This window comes from Callospermophilus lateralis, chromosome 8 (genome assembly GCF_048772815.1).
Source record: "Callospermophilus lateralis isolate mCalLat2 chromosome 8, mCalLat2.hap1, whole genome shotgun sequence".
Classification (NCBI taxonomy): domain Eukaryota; kingdom Metazoa; phylum Chordata; class Mammalia; order Rodentia; family Sciuridae; genus Callospermophilus; species Callospermophilus lateralis.
Window position 1 is genome coordinate 60237977 of NC_135312.1, and position 24976 is coordinate 60262952.

Consider the following 24976-nt stretch of genomic DNA (forward strand, 5'->3'; position numbering starts at 1 on the left):
TAATATTGCATTTGGGGAGTTTTCTTAGTCATAGCTTTTTGTATTGTTCTCACTTAGTTAAATTATTTGACATAAAATACAAAAATATATTTGTTAAATATCCTTTACATAAAAGGCATAGATATTGGAAATGTAAAGAAAAATAAGCAGTTTTTATTTCCAAGAATTTCTAATTGTAAACAGTTAGTTGTAAACTGATGGATAGCAGAACATTCTGAGAGTAGGGAGGAAGGGAAAGACTGGGAGCTGGGAGAAAAAGAGCACGAAAGGAATGCTTTCCCTGGGGGTGGGCCTTTCCTTGAAGAATGAGTAGTCAGTCACCTGAAGGGGTGAGAGTGCAAATAAAACAGATAATTGAGGCTAGAAGAATGGCTCTTATGATACTACAAGGATGGAGAATAAGAGAACAGATTCAGGAGTGGTGGGGAATGAATGCATTGGTAGGTAAATGTCAGTCATAAGCAACTTTGTTTATATGTCATGGCTGAGAATTTTGGATTTTGGCCTTCCATCCTCCAGTCAACTCTGTTGTTTGGCACTTGGTTGTAAGATGGGTTGTGATTTGTTACTTAGAAATGTCAAAGTATCATTCATGAATGGCTTTTTTTAAAAAAATATGGCACCCTAAAAATATATTCACTCATTTGAATTTCAAAATATTCTCTGGAGGGAGATGAAAGAATGAATATAGCTAATTCATAGAAATCCAGTATGACCACCAGTCTGTCTTATCTATAATGTAGCTTTAATGAGCAGCCATTGTTATAGTTGAGTGGTAATTATGAATTAAGACTGGTCAGTAGGATTTTATTGTCACTTTAAAAATTTATTAATAATTAAATTAAGAAAATATCAATAATTAAATCCTTAGGAAGGTAGGTACAAATTTTTAAAGAAACGAGTCAAATGAAGAGTGATGATTTGAATATCTTTTCGTTATGACATAAAAGTTATAGCTATATTACAAGCAAATGAAATAATGCCATTAAAATGTGCAGTATTTAACCTGTTTTAAACATTATCCAATGTATACACATATTGAAACGTAACATGGTAATCCATTAAAATATATTTTTATGTCTATATATCATTTATTTTATTTATAGTATGGTGAATCTGTTCATTATACATATCAAAATATAAGGTTCATTGGTGCTTATTGGTCATTAAGATAAATTTACTCTTAATGAAAAACTTAAAATCTAAAGTATACAAAGCTTAATATTAAAATTTAGATTTTTTTCACGTAAACGTCATATTTTGGGGGAGAGGAATCTTAATTTTATTTTTGCTGAGGTTTTAAATGCTAGGCAAGTGCTCCAACAATGAACTACATTCCCAGCCCAGGGAAAAGAATGTTTAAATAAGCTTTTATAGGTGTTAGTAGCCATCTGCCCTGTCTTTAGTCTGTGACCCTCTTTGCTTTACTTCTCAGAAGCTCCCTTCTGCCTCCCCAAACTTGGCATGTGCTCTTGGGACTGCTAAACATATAAAAGTCATATGACATGTATACCTCAAAGATGGAAATGCTTCCTCTCTCGGCAGATGGAAACATTGAAGCAGGAAAGAGAGTCTGCTTTTGGAAGATTGTTCAGGTGATAGTGAGGAAGAAAGAAAAGAAGGGAAGCAGAGGAAAAAGCACTGTGACTGTTGTAATAGTACAAGTGAGTCAGTGTAGCAGGGGCAGTGCAGTAATTACTTTCTTTTTTTGTGTGTCTTCATTTTGACTAATTTGTTTTGGCATTTTCTTCCTATTCACACAGAATGCAATTTCTTTTTCAGAGTTTGATAAAATAAAATTTATTTTAAAAATTTAATCTCTAATTCCTACTTGAAGTCATTTTTAGTCAAATTAAAGGTGGAATTATCCTTTATGCAACTCTTGGCAGTACTATTTTGGCATTGATCACTTTCACTGTCTTATATTTTGTTGTATTTTCACCAACATATAACATACCTTTCTAAGTGTTTTGCTGAATATTGGTCAAGTACAATAGTATATTGAAAAAATAAATTGTGAGACATTAGATTGTAGAAATAATTCAGACTATTAATAAGCTTTTCAGAGGTTCTACCATGCTTTATTTGTGTTATGCCTCTCTAAAGAGTGGTTTGGATCAGGAATATGGCAAACTCAAGTTTGGTCTACATTACTCACTTCAGAAATAAATGGAGAGTTAGACAGAAAGATTATGTATTTTCCCCAAATTTCTTGAGATTAGGGAGCGTAAGATTGATTTTAGTGTTAAATCCCATAATTTGAACTCATAAGTATTTCATTATAAAAATGACATAATTGATTATATGTAAAAATGATCTTTTATTACCTTGGTTCAGTTTTCATATGACACGTATCATACCCATCCCTTCTAATTAAACTAAGTGTTATTTTTAGAAGATAGCACAAATATAATACATTTCTATAGTTTTCCAAATTTTTGATTCAGTTTTATTTTCTTTGCTCTTGGAAAGATAGCTGTTAACAGGGCTCCCTCTTGTGGTATGTAGAGATATTAGGAAGTAGCTGTAACTTGTGCAGTTGTAGATTGGGTTTCTTCAACTGCAGTAACTCTGTGCTTTCATGTGTAGTTAGAATTTTTAAGTATTAAATTACTTAAAACGTGGTAAAGAATTTAGTACAGATATTTTATGGAAAATCCTGTTGGAAAGAGACTATCTGGCCTTATTAAAAAGTTTTTGAGTTTTTATACTGAATTTTTAGAAAGCAAAGTTGATAATCATATAAATAAAGATTTTACTTGACTTTTTCAAGAAAAAAAAAGCAAATTTCTGTCTTCTCATATCTATTGTCTCTTGTTTTCAAATTTGTGCTTACCTCTTGTCCACCCGCATCTGAACTCCTAAACTAACTCCTAGAAGCAAAAGTTTTATATAGTTTCCATTTAGAGTTATAAGTAAAGCAAACTTGAAGATTAAAGAAGTTGAATGTGAGCAGGGTCTCTACCTGTTGAAAGTGTTGGCTTCTTTTGTTTTATATGCTCTAGGGTGTAGTCTTTTCTTTCTTATGCCTTGAGTCCAGGCTAGGGAAGATTATTTCTTGTTTCTCTTCAAAGAGTTGGCTCGTGATTTTGTCAAAAACATTATAAGAAGGTTTCTGTTTTGTTTTCCTTTCAATCTCATTTCATCTCCTTGACAGTAATCTTTGGGAGTATACGCTTTCCGCCAGTTTCAAGTGCAGACCTTGATGTGTACTATTTTCTTTACTTTATTTACTTTCCTGTCTTCACTAAAAATGTAGTCTTTGGGAGTAAGATTTAGGAAGAAGCCAAGAGGACTGACATGATCATCTGTAATAATTAAATGCATCTATTGAAGTAGATACTTTACAGAAAAAAATATTAAGAAATAAGCCCAATATTTGTAATAAAATGTGTTCTTCTATTTTAGAATAACAGATACCATTGGACCAACAGAAACCTCAATTGCACCAAGACAAAGACCAAAGGCCAACTCTACTACTACCACTCCCAGTGTACTGACCATTCAAAGTTCAGCAACCCCTGTTAAAGTCCCTGCTCCTGGTGAATTTGGTAACCACAGACCAAAAGGTAATGCAGCTTTCATAGTCAATGGAAATAAACCTTAGATGGTTTGATTTTCAAGAGACATAAATTACCAGTAAAAAAGTAGATAATAATACTTCAAAAAAACTTTGTGCTGATATCTAATAGACTCAGTTATTTTTCTTAAGGTTTTCTGAAGGCAAAGAAAAGTTACTGGCAATGTAAAAGTATAATATGAAAAGCTCAAAATTTTCCTTGATTCTAATACAAACTCTTATCCCTAGAGATAGGTTTGGCATTGATAATAAAGTTCAAGAGTATAGGGAGTTCTGTGTTGTATTGGAAAGGAGGTGGTTGAATCTCTGGTCTTTGAAAGCTATGTATCTTTCTTTGCTTTGAATCTAGAGCCTTGGTGAAGGAACCATGTGCACATTGCAACATAAGAACTGGTATTTTAGTTTGATTTTGAGAATTGTTTTCTAATCTAAAACATCTCCTAAGTATTTTGGTAGTGTGGTACTTAAAACAGTTGTTCTCACTAAGGAAATATTCCTGACTGATGAAATACATTTAATCTTAATCTCTCAAGGGTCTGGGGGTATAATGAAGACTTATCTCAAAGATAACTCCAGTTTACACTTTCATTTTATAACAAGCTTGTGTTTTGTTTTTAAATGTTAAATGTTTTCATTTAGAATACTCTCAATGTTTCAGAGCTTGCATTTTGAATGAATCTATGTTGAGTCTTATTTCTCTCATTTTTCTTTTGTAATATATCTTATAAAAATACTAGTACTTATAGGATTATTAGAAGGCTTAAATGACTGGTTAATGTAATGCCTGGTACAGAATATGCCCTTAAGAAATATTAATCATTAGACACTCTTATTACTATTAAGTCAAATATATGGCGAGGGAAGATAATGTTTATTTTTATATTACCTGGCATATTGCTACATATTTATTTGGTAATCAGGTACACCAATTAGAGTAGTGTTCTATGGGAAAGGGAAGGTAATGGGAAAGGGAAGAAATGTTCATTCACATTTCACCATTTCTTAGCCTCACTGTTGTTCTCTTGTGTAAAATGAGGACAGCAACTATTGTTCCTATTCTGAGGAGTTATAGAAGGTGTATGTTATGTAGAAAAATTCTGTCTCAATAAGCATTCATTGATCTTTTCCCTACTGTTTTGGTTTGGAGACCTTATTAGTTTTATTTATCACAAATCAGAGTTCCCTGGCAAAAGGCCATCTAGAAACACATTTGTGCTTGAACAAGTTAGATTTCTTTCTTACAAATTACGGGGAACCGTGAGGTAGCGATTGAAAAAACATTTTCAGAATTTGGACTTGTTTTGGATAATTTTGGGGAGGAGTTAAGGAAGTGGGACATCTTTGGATTCTATCCAGAAGCCTGGGCATGATATGGTTTAGGTATCAAATCTTATCCTGAAGGAGAGAAACTAAAACCTCAATTGGTTACAGAGTAGCAGTCAAATGAGGCAAGATAGAGGGGCCTTGGGTTATTTTTGTGGTTTGGACAAAGTTCATGATTCTGTTTGTGTTCAGATATGAATATAGAGTGGTTTTGTGTCTTGATCTTTCCTAGACACAGAGTAGTAACCTTATCTGATGTTAAGTGTTTTATGAAATAAACCAACATGTAAGCACAAGACCCAGCTGTGAGGGCCAGGCCTGTTCCTGATATAAGGAGCTACATTTCTCTTATATTTGCTTCCAGCTTAAGTTGGAAAAATTATACTTTTTCCCCTCCCATATATGCTTCTTTTTAACATTTCCTCCTCCTCTGGAAATCATATAGAAAGAAACACATATAAGAAAACAAAGTAAAAAAGTATGTTTTCTCTTAAAATAAGCAAATAATACAGAAATATTCAGAGGAAAATATAATTCTCCTTTTTAAAACTTAGAGCATATAGTTGTACATAATAGTTGGTTTCATTTTGACAAAAACATAAATGCAAGGAATTTGATTTCAGTCTCCATTCCCCCCATTTTTCTTCCCGTCCTTCTTCTATTTTTTTCTACTCTACTGATCTTCCTTTGTTCCTTTATTTATTAGTTTATTTTATATGTGTGTGTGGGGGTGTGTGTGTGTATGTGTGTGTGTGTGTGTGTGTGTGTGTGTATATATATATATACATACATATATATATATATATATATATACACACACACACACACACATACACACACACAAAGAGGAAATTCCCTTTGGTACATTTGTGTATTCATATAACATGATTTTATCAAATTCATTGCATATTTCCTTTGCTTTCCCATCCTTCCTCCTTCCCTCTTGTTCTCCCTTCTACCCCACTGATCTTCCCTATGTATCTATGATATTATTTCTTCCCCCCTCACCTTCTTTAGCTCTGGTTTCCACTTATTAGAGGAAACATTTGGCTTGTGATTTTCTGAAATGTAACTTATTTCACTTAGTATGATGTCCTCCATTTCCATCTGTTTATCAGCAAATGCAATTAATTCATTCTTTATGGCTGAGGAAAACTCCATTGTGTATACTATACCACATTCTCTTGATCAATATTCATTTATTCAAGGGAATCTGGATTGATTCCTTAATTTGGCTCTTGTGAATATGGACTGATTCCTTAACTTGGCTGCTATAAACATCGATGTGGCTGTATCACTATAGTTAGTATGTTGACTTTAGTTCTTTTGAGTAAATGCCAAGGAGTGGGATAGCTGGGTCTTATGGTAATTCTTTTCCTACTAATTTTGAGGAATCTCCATACCACTTTCCAGAGTGTTTACATTAATTTGCAGTCCTGCAACAATGTATCAGTGTTTTCACTCATACCCTTGCCTGTTTTCTTGATAATTGCCATTATATTATATAAGTCTCCTTTTTTTCTTCCCAGAGCTAACCAGAAGTAGTTCAGTGTGCATTCTCTTATATTCTTATGTGATATATATTGATTCAAGTAATTTATGTTGTCATTGACTTCAGTGAATTCATACCATATACATTTCTCTGGCAAGTTGATTTTTTTCTTCTTAATATATTTTGGAAAGCTTCTTAGCTCATCATGGCATAAAGAATTACCAAGTAATTCTTAATAGGTATGTGATATTTTATACCATGAATATACGATGGCTTGTATAACCGTTTATGTTATTTCCTATATTTTCTGTTACTAATAGTGTTGCAGTGAATATCCTTACATCCCATTCTTTAATGACATTAGGACATTTCTCTAAGGAAGGTATTAGGAAGTTTTTTTTTTAATTTTGTTTACATACTTCTAAATTGCCATCCAAAAACTCCAGAAATTTACACTGATATCAACAGTGTCAGTCTCATTCCTATTCTTGCCAATGCTTAATGATAGAAGTTTTTTAAAATGTTGTCTTATTGGTAGGTAAAACATTTTTATTGTATTTTAATATTCCTGATTTATAGTACACATTCATCTGTTCATGTTTTTCTTCTATGAATTAACTGTTCCAATTTTCCATGAGATTGTTTTCTTTTTATTGATCTGAATATTTATTTTTATTCTGAACATCAAGTCTTTGACTTTTTGCCAAATACATTATAAATCTTTTCTTCCATTTTTACCATTCGTCTTTAGACTTGTGAATATACATTGAGACATAGGAAAAACAAAATTTTACAAGGTCAGTTTTACACTTTTCATTTTTCTGCATTTTGTAATGTATTTCAAAGAAATTTTTTCCATTTTTTTTTAAGTGCTGATACTTTTTTTTTAATAGTGGTGTTTGTTTTCTGCAGTTAGCTTTTCAGTCTTCCTGGAATTTATTTTAGGGTATAGCATGGAGAAAGGATTAAGTTGAGTTTTTTTTTTTTCAGTTTTCTGTAGTGCCATTTATTAATTAGTACAGTATTGTATATTCTTTCTTTCTCTCCTGATTTGAAATGCCACATTCATCATAATCTAACTTTCCATATTGTTTCTTTACCCTCTATACTGTACTATCAGTGTAACCAGCACCCCGGTAGAATAGAATCCTGCTTGGAGGTACAAGCCATCTGGGAAAATAAAAAGTCTGAAATAATCAGCAAGAAATGAAGACAGAACCAGAAATTAGATTTAAAATGGGGGCACCTGATGAGTCTTCCAGCCCTGATAGGAACTGGAACTGAACAACTGAAAAAGGCCCCAATTCTTTATAAGGTTTCAGTGTGGCAGGGATCTTGCAGTCAACAGGTTGTTTGGTGCTTGGTAGACTACGCCCATTGGGAGGTTTCGCCCTTTGATTCTAGTGCTCTAAGCTAAAGCAGGGCACCAGTGTGATCTGGGTAATTTCATCCAGGAGTTCCTAGAAAAACAGCTTTCCTGCCTTAATGGCTCAAACAATATCCATAGTTCATACAGGGCTCTCAACACTGTATCTTTGAATTGTTTTTTTAATGCCTCTTCCACAACTTTCTAGTTTTGATAAATCTAATCAGACAAGTAGACTAACATTCTTCTCTAAAATTTCTTCTGTATGAATTTTAAAGAAAGCCTCTCAAATTACAAAATATAATTTTTAAATATTATTTAAATCCAATGACATACTGAATTTGGAGGAAATTCACTTTTTAATTTTTGATCATTATACTCATCCATGTTACTAATTCTTTTATTAATTCTAATAGATTTTAGTTGCTTATCTTGAATTTTTTTGAGAGGGAGAATCCCTTTTTGATAATGATTTGCCTTTTTCTTATGATTATTTATACATTTACTGTTTTCTTTTATCTTATAGCACTGGATAAATTAAATTCCCTTAATATTAAACAGCAATGTTGATAGTTTACATTCTTGTCATTCTCTTTTAATAAGAATGCTCCAGGTTTTATGTCTTCCCTATGTTTCTGTTATTTATTTATTTTCAAAGTCTGGTAGATGAAGTTTTTCTTTATTCCTAGCTTATAATTTTTTTTTTTTTTTAGAGTTAGGAATGAAGTGCTTTTCTCCCCTCCAATATCTGTTGATAAATGGTATTATTTTCTCCTTTGATGTGTTATTTATTATGTTATTACATTTTTGGATAGTAAAGCCTTTTTGCCTAAATGGGATAAACCATACTTTTATTCTTTGGGTAAACTGTTGGCCTTGTGTTGGATCCTTTCCTTTATGTTTTTAAATGATTTTCTGAAAAAGAGGTATTGTTTCTTCAAAATGTGTTAGAACTGACTGAATTTAAATGAATTGTTACTGTTTAAAAAGCTAGAATTTATTTTACTTTTAAATTATTTTTGTGGTGCTGACGATTGAACTCGGGGCCTTGCACATGCCTTGCAAGTGCTATACCACTGAGCTACATTCTCTGTACCTAGAGGTAAAATTTTGATCACATTTTCAGTTCATTTAATTTTCATTGATTTACTATAATTTTTCACCATTTGCTATAATTTACATATATTTAAATTGTCCAATTTATTTAGAGTTTCAAATTTAGATAAAATTATAGATAGCAATTTTATGATGTCTTTTAATTACTTTAAGTCTGTAGTATGTTGATTCCCTCACTTCTAATATTTATTTGAGCTTTACCTCTTTTTATTAATCATTTCTTTTCTTCCTTTCTTACCTTTTCTTTCTTTTCTTTTTGGTACTGGGGATGCACAGGGCTTTGCACAGGCTAGGTAAGTGCTCTAACACTTATCTACGTCCCCAGCCCTGTTGGTCTTTTCAAAGAGCCAATGACTAGCTTTTGGTTTTATTTATTAATTTCATGTTGTGGTTTCTTTTTTTTTATTATTTTATACCTTGTCATTAATTCAATCCTTCTACATTCTTGAACTTATTTTCATTTGGTTATTTTATTTTTCAGTTTTCTTGTTTTTGTGTATACATTTAAGGCTAATTTTTTTTTCTTGAGTACTGTCAGTGTTTTGTTTTATAGATTTTGCTATGTTGTATTGTCATCTCTTTAAAAAATTAAAAAAATTCAGATAGGAATTTCTCTTGATCTTTAAGTTATTCCAGGGGCAGTTGTTAATTTTTCAGTAGGAATAATATTTGTGGTTAAAGTTTATTGCTCTGTAGGCAAGACTGTGTTTATTTTATCTTGGGTTTATTGCTTTGTAGCCAAGATCTTGGCCTGTGTTTAATGATTAAATCAAGAGATCATTATATAATGAAGACCTACTATCTCTTAGGTACTAGGCTGAATCAGTGGTCAAAATAAGACCTTGACAACTGTTATGTAGCCTGTGTTTTGTGGGAGATAGGAATAGAGTTGGAGAGAAGAATGAATTTTGCCTTTGAAAATGAATTAACTACCACTTTTGAGTTTGGTGACCATATGCCTGCTTCAGATTATGTATAGATAATATCTGTCTTTGTAGAGAATGTGTGATCTGTGTCTTGATAAATTATATATTAGATCAATTTTAATTGTATATTCAGAGTTTCTCTGTCTTTATTTTTATTTGATTTGTTAGCAGATTCACTTAACTTATTTGAGTCTTTGTTTCATCATTTGCAAAATGGGGAATTATAGTGTGAATGATTATGATGTACTTGAAGAAACAGTTGTTTTCATGTAAAATTGTAATGTTGTTTGTGGATTTTCTGTTGCTCTGTGACTTTGGATGGAGGATCAAGGGCTTTCTGCTGCCTGATGATACTAAAGAAAAGTCAGTTTGTGAGGTGAGAAGTGATCTCACAGTCCTTACATGAAGATCCTTGGTTTATGATTGGACTCCCATATGAGCCTTCTCCAGCTGGACTTCACAGCTCTGAAAAATGAATGTATAGTTTAGGAGTGTAACTTTTAATTCTCTTTCCATTGGAAAGAAATAACATTTAAAAGATCAATGGTAATTTGGTCTGGATGGTATGTAATTGTCATCTTCATTTTCTTCCTTAAATTTTTATAAATATTTTCAAGAAAAACATAGACCTGAATTTTTCTTAAAATTAGAAGAATTAGAAATAGAAAGCTCTTTTCATGGAGGTTCTGAACTTAGGCCCGAGGAAGTTTGAATATATTAACTGATGAAAAAGAATCCTTCTCTCTTTGTACTCTACCTTTTTCTGGCTTGGAATTGAACAGTTATTTTAGTCAGGCTTCCCTCACCATAACAAAATACCTGAGATAACTAAATTAATAAGAGAAAGGGTTTGTTATGACTTGTAGTTTTAGAGGTTCTGGTTCATGTTTGAATGGACCCATTGCTTTTTAAGCCTTTGGTGAGGGTGCCCATGGCAATGAATTTTCCTTTGTCTAATTCAGTGAACTTCTGTTGGTCCCTTACCTGACTTACTAAGTGTTAGCATCTGCATGTCAGAGAAAACATTTGGCCTTGGTTTTTTTGATTGCTTATTTTATTTAGCACAATAGTGCCCAGTTCCATCCATTCACTTGCAAATATCATAATTCCATTCTTCTTTATTGTTGAGTAATATTCCATTGTGTATTCCACATTTTCTTTATCTATTCATCTGCTGAAGGGTACCTAGGTTGGTTCCATAGCTTAGCTATTGTGAATTGAGCTGCTATAAACATTGATTTGGCTGCATCACTGTAGTATGCTGGTTTTAAGTCTTTTGTGTATATGCCAAAGAGTGGGATAACTGGGTCAAATGGTGGTTCCAGTCCAAGTTTTCTGAGGAATTCCCATTACTGCTTTCCAGAGTAGTTGCACCAATTCTCAGTCTCACTACCAATGCATGAGTGAACCTTTTTCCCAACATCCTTGCCAACATTTATTGTTACTTGGGTTTTTGATAATTGCCCTTCTGACTGGAATGATATAGAATCACAGTATACTTCTAATATGCATTTCTCTAATTGCTAGAGATGTTGAACATTTTTTCATATTGTTGAACATTCATATTTCTTCTTCTGGGAAGTGCCTGTTCAGTTCCTTTGCCCATTTATTGGTTGGGTTATTTTATTTTATTTTTTTCAATGTTTTTGAGTTCATTATATATCCAAGAGATTAATGCTCTATATGAAGTGCAGGTGGCAAGATTTTTCTCCCATTCTGTAGGGTCTCCCTTCATATTCTTGATTGTTTCCTTTGTAATGAAGAAGGTTTTTAGTTTGATACCATCTCATTTATTGATTCTCACTTTCACTTCTTGTGCTTTAGGAGTCTTATTGAGGAATTTGGTTCCCAAACTGGTATGATGGAGAGTTGGGCCTACTTTTTCTTCTAGTGGGTTCAGATCTCTGGTCTAACATCTAGGTTCTTGATCCACATTGAGTTGAGTTTTGTGCTACATATGGATTTCTAGTTTTCCCAGCACCATGTGTTGAAGAGGCTATCTTTCCTCCAGTGTATGTTTATGGCACCTTTGTCTAGTATAGGATCATTTTTCAATGTGGGTTTGTCTTTGTGTTTTCTATTCTTTCATGTCTGTTTTGGTGCCAATACTATGCTGTTTTTCTTACTTTGGATCCATAGTATAATTGAAGATGTGGTATTGTGATGCTTCCTGCTTTACTTTTCTTGCTAAGGATTGCTTTGGCTATTCTGGGCCTCTTGTTTTTCCAAATGAATTTTACGACTGTGTTTTCTACTTCTATGAAGAACATCATTGAAATTTTAATAGGCATTGCATTAAATCAGCATAGTGCTTTTGATAGTAGGGCCATTTGACAATATGAATTGTGCCTATCCATGAATGTGGGAGATCTCTTTATCTTCAAGGTCTTTTTCAATTTCTTTCTTTAGTGTTTTGTAGTTTTCATTGTAGAGGTATTTTACCTCTTTTGTTAGATTTATTCCCGAGAATTTTATGATTTTTTTTGAGGCTAATGTGAATGGAATAGTTTTTCTAATTTCTCTTTCAGCTGATTCATTGCTGATGCATAGGAACACAATTGACTTATAGGTAGTAATTGTATATCCTACTACTTAGCTGAATTCATTATTGAGTTCTGAAAGTTTTCTGGTGGAATTTTTTGGTCTGCTAAATATAGAATCATGTCATTGGCAAATAGGGGTAGTTTGAACTCTTCTTTTCCTATTTGTACCCCTTTAATTTCTTTCTTTTGCCTACTTGCTCTGGCTAGGGTTTCAAGGACTGTGTTGAGCAGATGCTTTAAATTTTTCTCCATTTTGAATGATGTTGGCCTTGGGTTTAATATATATAGTTTTTAGAATGTTGACGTATCTTCATATTACTCACTAGTTTTTTTACTGTTTTGAACATAAATGGATTCTGTATTTCTGCATATATTGAGAAAAATCATGTGATTCTTGTCGTTAAGTGTATTGATGTGATGAATTATGTTTATTGATTTCCATATATTGAACCAACCTTGCATCCCTGGGATGAACCTCACTTCATCATGGTGCACTGTCTATTTAATGTTTTGTATGTGATTTGCCAGCATTTTATTAAGAATTTTTGCATCTGTATTCATCAGGGATATTGTTCTGAAGTTTTCTATCCTTGATGTATTTTGTCTGGTTTTGGTATCAGGATGATGCTTTGGAAGGGTTCCCTCCTTTTCTATTTTAAGAAATAATTGGAGGAGGATTGTTGTTAGTTTTTCTTGGAAGGTCTAGTCCTGGGCTTTTCTTATTGGTATGCTTTTGATGGTATTTTCAGTTTCATTGCTTGTAATTTACCTATTTAAATTTTCTATGCTCTCCTAATTGAATTTGGGTGGGTCATATTTTTGTGGAAACTTATTGATGTCTTCAAGATTTTCTATTTGAATGGAGTATAAATTTTCAAAATAGTTCAGATTATTGTCTGTATTTCAGTAGTGTCTGCGGTAATGTTTCCTTTTTATCACTTTTTAAAAATGTATTAATTTGAGTTTTATTCTTTTTCTCTTTGTTAGCTTGGCTAAAGGTTTATGAATTTTATTTATGTTTTCAAAGAACCAGCGTTTTGTTGATTTTTTTTTATTTGTTTCAGTTTCATTGATTTTGCCTCGGATTTTAATTATTTCCTCTCTTCTACTGCTCTTGGTGTTGATTTATTCCCTTTCTAGAGATGTTATTTATTTGGTGACTTTGTATTCTTTTAATGAATGAGTGCAATGCAAACTTTCCTCTTAAAATCACATTTATAATGTCCCAAAGATTTTGAAATGTTGTGTTGCTTTTCTCATTTATCTCTAAGTATTTTTTTATATCATTCCTGATTTCTTCAGCTATCTATTGGTCACTTAATAGCATATTATTTAGTCTCCAGGTATTAGAGTAGCTTCTATTTTTTATTTTATCATTGATTTCTAATTTCGTTCCATTATGGTCTGATAGAATGCAAGATTTCTCCCTCCCTCCCCTCCTCCCCTCTCTCTCCTGTATTTGCTGAAAATTGCTTTGTGGCCCAAGATATGGTTTATTTTAGAGAAGGATCCGTGTGCTGCTGAGAAGAAAGTGTATTCGGTTATTGATAGATGAAATATTCTGTATGTATCTGATAAGTCTAAATTATTGATTGTATTTTTTAGTTCTATAGCTTTTTAAATTTGTTTTTGTTTGGTGAATCTATCCAGTGGAGAGAGAGTTGTGTTAAAGTCACTCAGTGTTACTGTGTTGTGGTCTATTTGATTCTGAAATTGAGCAGGGTTTGTTTAATGTATGTAGATAGATGCTCTTTGGTTTGGGACATAAATATTTATGATTGTTATATCTTGTTGATGTGTAATTCCCTTATACATATGAAATGCCCTTATTTGTCCCTTTGGATTAACTTTGGCTTGAAGTTCACTGTATCTGATATGAGGATAGAAACCTCTGCTTGTTAATGAGATCCATGTAAATGATATATTTTTTCCTATCCTTTTATCTTCAATCTATGGATATCTTTGCTTATGAGGTGAGTCTCTTGGAGACAGCATATTGTTGGATCTTGTTCTTTTATATAGTCTGCCAGTCTTTTTCTTTTGATTGATGAGTTCAAGCCATTTACATTCAATGTTTGACTTCAAGTTTGAAGGAAATGAATTTCAATTGGTGTAAAATGACATTCTGAACTGATAGAATTCTATTGGCAAGGGAACATAGTCATAATAGTACATGATATTTTGAGATATGTAGAATAAACTTTTTCTTGGTGTGTTCATGGACAGATGAAACTTAAAACACAAAAATGTTTGTAACATTCTAAATCATTTGGGTTGTGGTTGATTAAATCAAGTTTCCTGGGCTCTTAAAGTTCCAGGAAATAATTCTGTCAGACAAAGTGCATATGGAAGTTTCTCTTAAATAAGAATATAATTGCCTTAGTTAAATAATTATTGAAATATAGCCATTTATTGAAAATTATTAGTTTGTAAATGTAAGTTTTGGAAATCTATCATAGGATCACTGAGACCTGGAAATGACCCTGAAATCTTATTGGGTCAGGGGCCCCCACAGCATCCTCCTCCACAGCAGCATAGAGTACTTCAACAACTACAACAGGGAGATTGGAGATTACAGCAACTTCATTTACAGCATCATCACCCTCACCAGCAGCAACAGCAACATCAGCTACTTCAGGATGCTTATATGCAGCAGGTAGTTCTTTTACTAGTTTAGATCTGGAAGTAGAATTGTGAAATCATGTAGCAGTTGAAAAATCATTGAATTGCTTTTTCGTATTATGGGCATCTTGAACTAGATTCAAGTAAACATGTTCTTTAATTTCATGATTATTCAAGAATATGTAGTTAATTTGCATTTGATGAGCTACTTAAGGATACCTTATTAAAACAGGTTGCATCATGGCCTAATGAAGCAGAGAATGTTCAGTTAGTATTCAGGAATAAGCATTGTGATTGGTGATGAATATTATCTGAGGTCTTGTTTTGAGTTCACAGACTATTGTAGACAATGTGTTATTGTTCTTTCCAAAAGTACCATTGTATTAGATTTTTAAATTCTTTTTTTTTTCTTTTCTTTCTTCCTTTTTTTTTTTGAGACGAGGTTGGTATAGGGGTAAGAGGAAGCATTTAGAATTGAAAGGACGTAAGGAAAAAAATGTCTTTCATCTCATCAGAACCAATAGATTTCTTGTTTCATTAAACTTTTAAATTGAACTACTATTACCAATATCACTTTGATTTCCTAAACTATTTTTTGATCCAGTTACATTCATGACATTTTTCATGGGCGTCACTTTTCTCTAATTATGATTGATATAGCCAGAGTGGAGGGTAGTAAGTAAATGGTGTTATGGGATAGCCGAAGACACTACTGAAGAGGAGGTGGAGAAGAGTGGGGATTTTCTGTAATGGGTCCTGGTCACAAGTCACTTCAGGGGAATTTGTCAACTGGGAAAGATGATAAAAATGTTTAGCATTAGCATTCTTGCAAGCATCCTTAAATTATGCTGCATATGGTTTTAGTTGAATCTCTGTTGTATTTTGTTGACAATTTTAAAACCAATTCTAATAAGCATATGTAAATTATAGTCACTCTACAGCTATTTTGTACTGGAGCTTAGACTACTGATATGGTAAAATGAATATTTAAGTAAAGGACTCTGGCATAAAAAATGCATGGATAATATTGATTATTTATTTATTTTTATCTTATAGTATCAGCATGCAATGCATCAACAGCATTTACTCCAGCAACAATTTTTAATGCATTCAGTGTATCAGCCGCAACCTCCTGCATCACAGTATCCTACAATGGTAAAGTGTTACATAATTTCTAGAGATTTCTTTCTGGATATGCATTATAATGTTGGAATTCACAGTGTGAATGGGGTTACTCAGAATTTAATAATCCACAATCAGTTCAAGTTATTTAATTGACATGTATTTTATTGAAGACAGGTGTATGTTCTCAAGTAGTCATAAACTATTTTGAACTGTGGCTCCCAAGAGTATGGCACATTGTTATTGACAGACAACATACTTCTCTTATAGTTTAAGGGAAATGATCTTTTACGTGATCTTTGCCACGTGTCTCTTTCATTCTGTAAGTGTAAGTTGAATAAAAATGAAATTCAAAGGGAAAGAACATTTGATTCAGACAATAGTTTGACTTTTTACAGCACCAGCATTCTACTGACTAAGACACTCTCTTGTCTTTTTCTTAAAATATTTAAGGGAGAATTTTTGAATCTGGCCAAGTGAGCTTAGATTCACAAATTCTTAAATAGGTAAAATTCCTCCTGCTGTAGTTTTCTGGTAAGAGAGCTGTTTCTTCAAATAAAATTCATTATTTTCTAGATTTCTGGTTTTGTCACCAAAGTAAAAAGAAAGAAGGATAGTAAACAAAAACAATGCTGATTGTACTTTATTGACTTGAGCATTGATTTATGTAATATCATTCTTGTTTCAGATGCAGCAGTATCAGCAGACTTTCTTGCAGCAGCAGATGCTAGCTCAACATCAGCAATCCCAACAGCAGGCATCACCTGAATATCTTGCCTCCCCTCAAGAGTTTTCACCAGCCTTAGTTTCCTACACTTCATCACTTCCAGCTCAGGTTGGAACCATAATGGACTCCTCTTATAGTGCTAGGCAAGTATTTTTCTAGTGAATGCAGGATTTAAAACATTGGCTGGGAAAAGGTCTCCACAAGCATAAACTGGGAATTGGGCATGAGAAGCAGTAACATTGGTAACATAATTGTACTGTGTGTATCTCAAAAGAGTGTGAAAGTACACAGTTTGCTATAGAACAACTCCCAACTTCTGTGTATGTATGAGATAAGAGAGAGAGAGAAAGAAAAAAGCAATAGTGATAAATTATTGATTAGGGGGGAAATAGGGAAGGAAAGGGGAAAAATGAATTTAATGAAGTGCTTTCCTAAAATAAACTGGAGTATATGAAATAGGACAAATTTGTCTTAAGTCGAGAGCAGAACTTAAATGTACAAATCATTATTTGTCATTAGCTTACTCTAGTTATAGGTTTTTCTTTCTCACAAAGCATTTTTTTCTTGAATAAATTAATTGCATTGTAAATAGTAAAATTAAAGCATATGCTATGATATTCTAAACTAATTAGAATCAATAAAATATAATCTATGAAATACAAGTAGTAATCTAATAAATTTGCATAATTAGTCCCCCCATAGTGATGATAAGAATGGAACACTTTTCCATATTAAAAATAGGATATTCTGCTTGATATTGTATAGTTTAAGATACTGACAAAGCTATTGTATTAATTAGAATCATTGTGGCAGGGGACTGAGGCCTCCTGTACAAAGTCAGGTTAGTGAGCCATCCTGTAAACAGATCATTCAGCACCAGCCAATGCAGACTCAGTCATAACAGCCTTTCAGCTAAATCACTCCTACATTTCTCACTGGAAGAAAGGGTATAAGATAATAAATGTTTGTTGTTGTTTTAAACTATTAAGTTTTGTGTAATTTACCATGTAGAGACAGATAACTAATATAATAGGGCAATTATATTAGTTAATATGATAGTTAATATAATAGAGCAATTATAAGATGTAAGATAATGTATATGTAGAGGATGTTTATTTTAACTTATTGAAATATTATTTGATATTCATACCAAAGATAAATTAACACAGTAGAAGAGGAGGAATTTTAGATTTGGGGAGAAGGGGAAAATCATTCTGAGATAATATTTAGAGACAAACTGTTGTCACCTTCCACTGATAAGCAGGAACATCTGCTTACAGAGCTCTTTTAAAATTGCTAGAGAAGATGTTATACTCAAAATTAACCTGATATCAAGTAGTATAATAATATCGATGAAGGAACACTGAGGCACCAAACAAATGTAGCTTCCTATAGGAAGTTCTATATTCCTAAGCTCTAGTGACTATAGTACATAATTGTTTCTACCTGTTAAATAATCAGCCCTTTCCTGCACCATGTTCCCATCCAGTAGTACACAGCTCCATTGGAGAGGGAATAAAATAAGTCCTATATGCATTTGAAGTTACTGAATCCAGTGTTTCCCAACCTTGGGTATGCAAGACGATTTTGGTGATAAACCAAGTTTTAAAAATTTTAGTAATTAAACAAAAATTAGGGAAAAATACATATTATAACTATGATTCCATGAGCAGTATTAGATAAGATTAAAGTAGGGAATTCAGCTTAATATCTTTTTACTTTCCAACTAATTTCACTAGATTAATTAATATTTTGATGCTAGTTAACACCAAAAGTTAAAAAAAAGCAGTCATGTAATTGATACATTACTTTCATCAGTATCTTAAGGAATACAGAGCACAATATCCATTTATTTATTTATTGGTACTGGAGATTGAACCAAGGGCCTCAGGCATACTATAGCCCATTAATCCCTATCCTATTTTTAATAAGAAAAATTATTCCATTCTTATTACTGGGAACTTATTTCCAGGTATATCATTTTTGGAAATTTATTAAATTATTACTTGCATTTCATAATTTACATTTTAGTACTTCTACTTAGTGTTACATGATTTTATTATTTATAATATTAATAAAAGTGCTATTTGGAAAAGTAAAAATTGTAATTAGACTAGGAAAAAAACAAAGAGCAGAATTAGATTTTATCCTTGTAGGGAGGAATATCAGAGAACATGTGTGTGTTTGGGTGTGTGTGATTGTTTTTATTTTTTCTTGGGGACTGAACCCAGGACCTTGGGCATGCTAGACTCTACCAATAATCTATATTCCCAGTGCTGGTAGACATAGTTTAATGTGTCTTTGAACTGTAGGTAAGCTGTAGGTTAAGGTAACATACCCTATTGAGTACAGTCTGCCAGGATTCATCATAGGAATTGGAGGAGTGATTCAAATAGGAAGTCAAAAAGCTCTGAAAGAAATTTATAGGAGGGAAAATGTTGTTCTTTGAATATCCCTTTCTCTGACCTGTGTTAAGGACTCTTAAAGTCTTTGAAAACAGTTTTGGAAAAAAGATGGAATTTTGTCACATGGAGGCAGATTTTTAGGCCTTGGCAATATCTAGATTCTGTTTACTAAGCAAGTGTACTTATAGTTTATTTTCTTTTCTTATCCTCTAGCCTTCAATAATTGTTTAAATATTCTCTTCTTGGCACAAATATTCTGAGGGGGCTTGGACTAAGGGATTAAGTGGATGTCTTTTGCTGACTTTTACCTTCTAGGACCTATATGGTGGCAAGGACATTGAGCTGCCAAAGGGAAAGTAAATTCAAAGGGATGAGTCGAGGCTTGCAAAATGGAGATATTGTTTAAGCATAGAGTTTTTCTCTCTATTGTCAGTATTAAAGGGTTTAGATCTGAATTATGTAAGGAATTTGATAGCTTTGTTAAATTGCCTCATTCCTGTGCTGTATTTCCAGGCTGGTTGAGGGAGAGGTACCCAGGGATTCTTAAGAAGTCTTTAGACTTACATTTTCCCTTAAAAACCAAGAGGCCTATCTGGCAAATTGCATAGAATCAGTGGTCTTAGGCTCCTGACTCGATCGTTTTGTATTTAATGATTGTTTGACTGATATTTGCAATCTAAGTATTGAACTCAGGGCCTTGTATATGCTAAGCAAGCTACCAAAAAGCCATATCCCCAGCCCCAGACTTTAGGTACCTTAAACACCATGAATAATTACATATTTACAGTAATTTTCTTTCAACTTTAGCTAATTTATTAGTAAGGCAATCCTAAAAGTCATCTTTTGTTTGTAGTGAAATTATTGTGGTGTTTCGACATAACCAGGACATGATCACTGTACAGTTATTATGAAGTAATTTTGGAGTGATACTGCTTGGTATGGTCATTTTCCAACTTGTTCACTATAAGAATAATAATTCATTTATTGACTGCTTGGTTTTCTTTACCAGACTCTGTTCTCTTTATACGTGTATTAAATCATTTAATTTCTTCAGAAATGCTTTGAAGTAGATACTGTCACTCCTTTCCAATAGATGAGGAAGCTGAAGCATAGAGGGGTTAAGGAATACCTTATATACCTTTTGTAGGTGATTATAGAGCTATTGTGCCTTATGGATTATGGAACTAGTCTGCCTTATAGAGATGTTTCAGATCCCATACCCTTAACCTGCCATCTCAACTGCAATAAAATTGTATGGTTTTCTAAGCATTTATAAAATACAAACTGGGGCAATGTGAAATTTTTTAAATTCTCATTTTCTTTCTTTTCCTCTCTCAATTATTATAATAGGCCAGTTGCTGAGAAAGAGGCAGTTGCAAATTTTACAAATCAGAAGAACATCAGTAACCCACCTGATATGTCAGGGTGGAATCCTTTTGGAGAGGATAATTTCTCCAAGTTAACAGAAGAGGAACTGTTGGACAGAGAATTTGACCTTCTAAGATCAAGTAAGGGACACTTGAAGGCTTATTTTGCTTCACAGTAAAGTAACAGCTCCATAATTTCTCAGCAAGGCCAAAGACTGTTTTGAGGTGGTGTACATTAAATTCTTTTTGTGCATTTGAGGGCAAAATTCAGGCCATCTTCTTTCATATACACTATCAAACTATGTTATGCACATTAGGGATTTATTGCTTTATAGTAGCTATTCAAAACCCAAGATTGTTGAAAGTATGCTGATATTAACACTTTAAAAAACTGCATAACTGTGAATGTTAAATTCAGAACAACTCCAAAAGATGGAAATTTAATGTTGAAATAAAAAGGGAGACATTAGTATCTTGCCTTACTAATCATTTTGGAGCTCTGTTTTTTCGCACACTTAATAGAAAATATTGTGGGTCTGAGATGCCCTTTGAAAATGCCTGAAAGAAAAAATGGGCTAGTTACTACATTATGTTAATGTTTTGTAATGCCCTTTTAATGAGTGGTGACATAAAAGGGCTGCTTTGTTGTCCTGATATGGCAAAAGTTAAATAAATTTTTTTCACTGTAAATCAGATATCTCAATGTTTTTACTTGAAATCATTGCCTTTTCTTAAACTACCTAATATATATGTGAAGCTTCACCCTACACACACACACACACACACACACTCACACACACATTTTTTTTGGCGGGGAAGAAAGTTGTAGGATGTTTTCAGGTTTGCAAAACAGGAACAAAAAACTCACTTCTGGAGGATGCAGATAATTTTCAGATTTCTGAGGCTTGTGCATTATGTGTGTGCACTGCACACACACAAGTATGTTTTCCTTTTTGTATGTGAAAAGGTTGAAATTGTTCCCAGTTCCTAGTTTCTATATTATTTAGGTAACTGGTGTTATGAATAAATTTAATAGATTGAAATGCTTTGTTCCAAATTAGTATATATTTTATGTACACTTTATAAATGCCTTGCATTCATGTAATAATAGTTGTTTAGGATTTAAATTTGTATTTTACATATTGGTAATATATAATGGAAATTTAATTGATGATTAAATGTAGATATATAAATGAGTTCTGAGGCCTTATCAAGGGTTTGTTAACTTGGGTAAAACCAATCTTACATCATTAAAAAAAAAATCTTTTTAAACCACAACTTTTTGTTTGGTATTTTTCCTAGAATTTGTGTTGAGTGACCCCCCAAACAAGGTTTTAAAAAAGGAAATAAAGTATCTCTTTTGGAGAGATGATAGAGAGTAGCCCAATTATTATAATGTATAGGATTTTTTTTTTTAAAGCAAAAGGTTTTAATTTTGATGTGTTCTAATAAGGTCTTGCTAAATCAGTATTTGCTACTCCTTGGGTGAATAAACCCCCTTTTAAAATAATAGAATAGGAAAAAATTCTCATTTTTTACCTTACAGAGTATGCTGTTCTATGCTCCTGAGAATTTGTAATGACACCTAACTTTTGTTTAGCATAGGCAGGAATGGTATATGAATATACCTATATGTGTTTTTTCATAAAAAATTGGGTTTAACTTTAAATTTTTGAACTAGTTGTTTATTTTTAAATTTGAAGATCAGGTAATACGTGTGTGTGCTTGTGCACATATGTATACCAAAGACAGTTCAAATTTTATTGCAGTATTAACTGTAGAAAGACATTAGGTTCCAATTGAAAGTTCAGGAGGAACTTTTTTTGCAGGTCAGACTTGGAATAACCTCTGCCATTTGGAAAAATATCTCAGTGGTACCTAATCTACAGAAATCACTGCTACAGGCCTTTGTACTTATTTAATTCAGCACATTTATACCAGAAAATACAAATTCTAATACCTGACAATGTATTTACTAGTAGGAAACTCAGTAAAATCACATAGCCAGGTATCAGTTTCACTTAACGGTACTTCACTCAGGGTTGTCAGAAGAATTAAATGAAATAATGTCTTAAAAAGAGTCTGGGCTCTCTTTGATAAGTTGATAAATGCCACTTTCCCTTTCCTTGCCTTCTGTATATTTCTTTAGGCTCTGACTTACAGGTTTTTTGACTTTAAACTGGCGTTTAAAAATTATATCTAAATTATTAAGTTTCTTAGTTGGTCACTTAAAAATCAAAGTAGACAAGGGATTTGTGGACAGACATGTCAACAACAAAAGGGACAGTGACAGCAAGGAAACAGAAAAAAATCTACTTTTCTCTTTGGGGGTCCAAAGAAGGAGAAACATCTTTTATAAAATTTATTAAGAAATCAGTAATGTATAGAATATAGTATTGAAACATTTCCGCTTATGATTTTAATATTCAGTCGTAGTCATCTTAAGTGTCTTTTTAAATAGAAGCTGTCATGTGTCTAATATTTCATCTTTTTGATAGGGCTTAAATTATACTGATAGGCAAATGGCCTCTTCTAGAACCTTAAGAATTTCACTGCAAGGGTAACTGCAGTGAAACTTGATGTTTGTCATTATTGGTTGGTTTCTTCTGTCCCTAACAACCTTTTCAAAAATGAATAAATACATTATTGATGTATTTGAAATGCCAAATAGGACGTTTGTACCTTTTTTCCTTGGTATAAATATTAATTTGTTAATAATTTTCCAATATTATTCTAAATTAGTTTATTTTTTGTTTATGAAATGCTTTGAATTGAGAGGCTGGAAATCTTTATATGGTCCTTAAAGTACAGGCATTGCCCATGTAATGATGTAATGGTTGCAAAGCAACCAGTCAGAATAATACTTTCAAATTTGGGGTTATTTCCTTAATGAAAGACAAAGGACATGCTGTCTAGGAAGTATTTTATTGAGGTATTATCAAGAAGGTAATTTTAAGAACATATTAATATTTTGAAAATTCTAAAATATTAGCAATTGGTAACAATTCTTTTTAGTGACTTTCAGAAAAACAATTGATTCTGTATAGGAGGCAAAGGGATTTAACATGAAAGAAACTAGTCTTTTACTTTCAGTGTAAATGAATGTTATTTATGGTTCAGAAGCTTTACTGATTCTTAAGAGCAATACATTAAATCAAGATTAAGCTTTAGTAATAAAGCTTGTCTCAATATTTATTAAAAATTTAAGCTGGGTGCTGTGGCACATGCCTGTAATCCCTGTGGCTTGAGAGGCTGAGGTAGGAGGATCACAAGTTCAAAGCCATCCTCAGCAATTTAGTGAGGCCCTAAGCAACTTAATGACACCCTTTCTCCAAATAAAATATATACAAAAAAGGGCTGGGGATGTGGCTCAGTGATTAAGTGCCCCTGGGTTCAATCTTTAGCGTGAAGTAAATAAACAAATAAATAATTAAAAAAAATTTAAGCTTCTGTTTTTTGTACCAAAATGTCTGGATTTGGTATGCAAACTTCAGAAACCTAATTGTCATAGTATTTAACATATTAAGCAGTAATTAAACAAAATACAGGTGTTTTGGGAAATTTCAACTTGCACTTGTTCACATAGTTGTGTAGGTGTAAATGTTAAGGATAATACTTAATGAAACATTTTTTGGTTGATTTATTTGTTTTTATTTAAAATTTCATAAAACTAACTGAAAGGAAGAATAGAAGATGCTAAATGCTGTGATTGCTTTTCAGTACTTCTGAATATGTTTTATCTATGAAGCCACAGAGTAAAATTTGTGAGTCTATAATTAGTTTCTTGTAAAACATTAACTCTCACACAACTTTTCAGGTATATTAGAATATTAGTATTACATTGAGACTGCTCTTTTAAAAAATCTTATTCATTGACCTTTGGGCCCTGTAGGACATTATCCATATAGGCAGCACAATTCATTTTTTAGATTATTTTAATTTTATGGTGATATTTAGAATATACTTTGCTTTTAGGAGTTTTAAGTCCTATATTTTTTCCATCTGTATCAATTAAAATTCTTAAAAATAAACTGAATTCACCAAAACTTTTTTTTGGAAGGCAGAAGGAGGTAAGTTTCTTATATTGGCCAAATTGAACTCAAACTTTGATCTATGTTAAAGAAAACTAATCATTTAAAAATGATAGTTAAATACATTTTAGAGGTGACTGTATTTGAAAAGTAGCTTTATATAACCCTTTTATTTTTTATTTATAGATAATTGATTGTTAAAAATTAATATGTGTATTTGTATTTTTTGTTCTGGGTCTCAGATTGTCATGTAAATTTTAGAAACCTTAAATGATTAAAAAAAAATTCCATTAAAAGTGATTCTGTTTTGTGGAACACTAAGAACATGATTTATTTTATTATAAATTTATTTTGAT

At 32.4% G+C, this 24976-nt stretch overlaps 2 protein-coding genes across 3 annotated transcripts in view; one reads left to right on the plus strand and one right to left on the minus strand.

The window, feature by feature from the left end:
* Nucleotides 1-24976, plus strand: part of Bmp2k (BMP2 inducible kinase) — a 131439-nt gene that overhangs the window by 71573 nt on the left and 34890 nt on the right. For both annotated transcript variants that reach the window (XM_076864882.1, XM_076864883.1), the window contains exons 10-14: nt 3409-3569; nt 14806-15002; nt 16025-16123; nt 16779-16960; nt 20573-20730. In XM_076864882.1, coding sequence (XP_076720997.1) covers nt 3409-3569; nt 14806-15002; nt 16025-16123; nt 16779-16960; nt 20573-20730 — 797 coding nt within the window. The remainder of the gene's footprint in view (nt 1-3408; nt 3570-14805; nt 15003-16024; nt 16124-16778; nt 16961-20572; nt 20731-24976) is intronic.
* The window catches only part of Paqr3 (progestin and adipoQ receptor family member 3), a 98772-nt gene that overhangs the window by 14595 nt on the left and 59201 nt on the right, over nt 1-24976 (minus strand). The window lies entirely within an intron of this gene.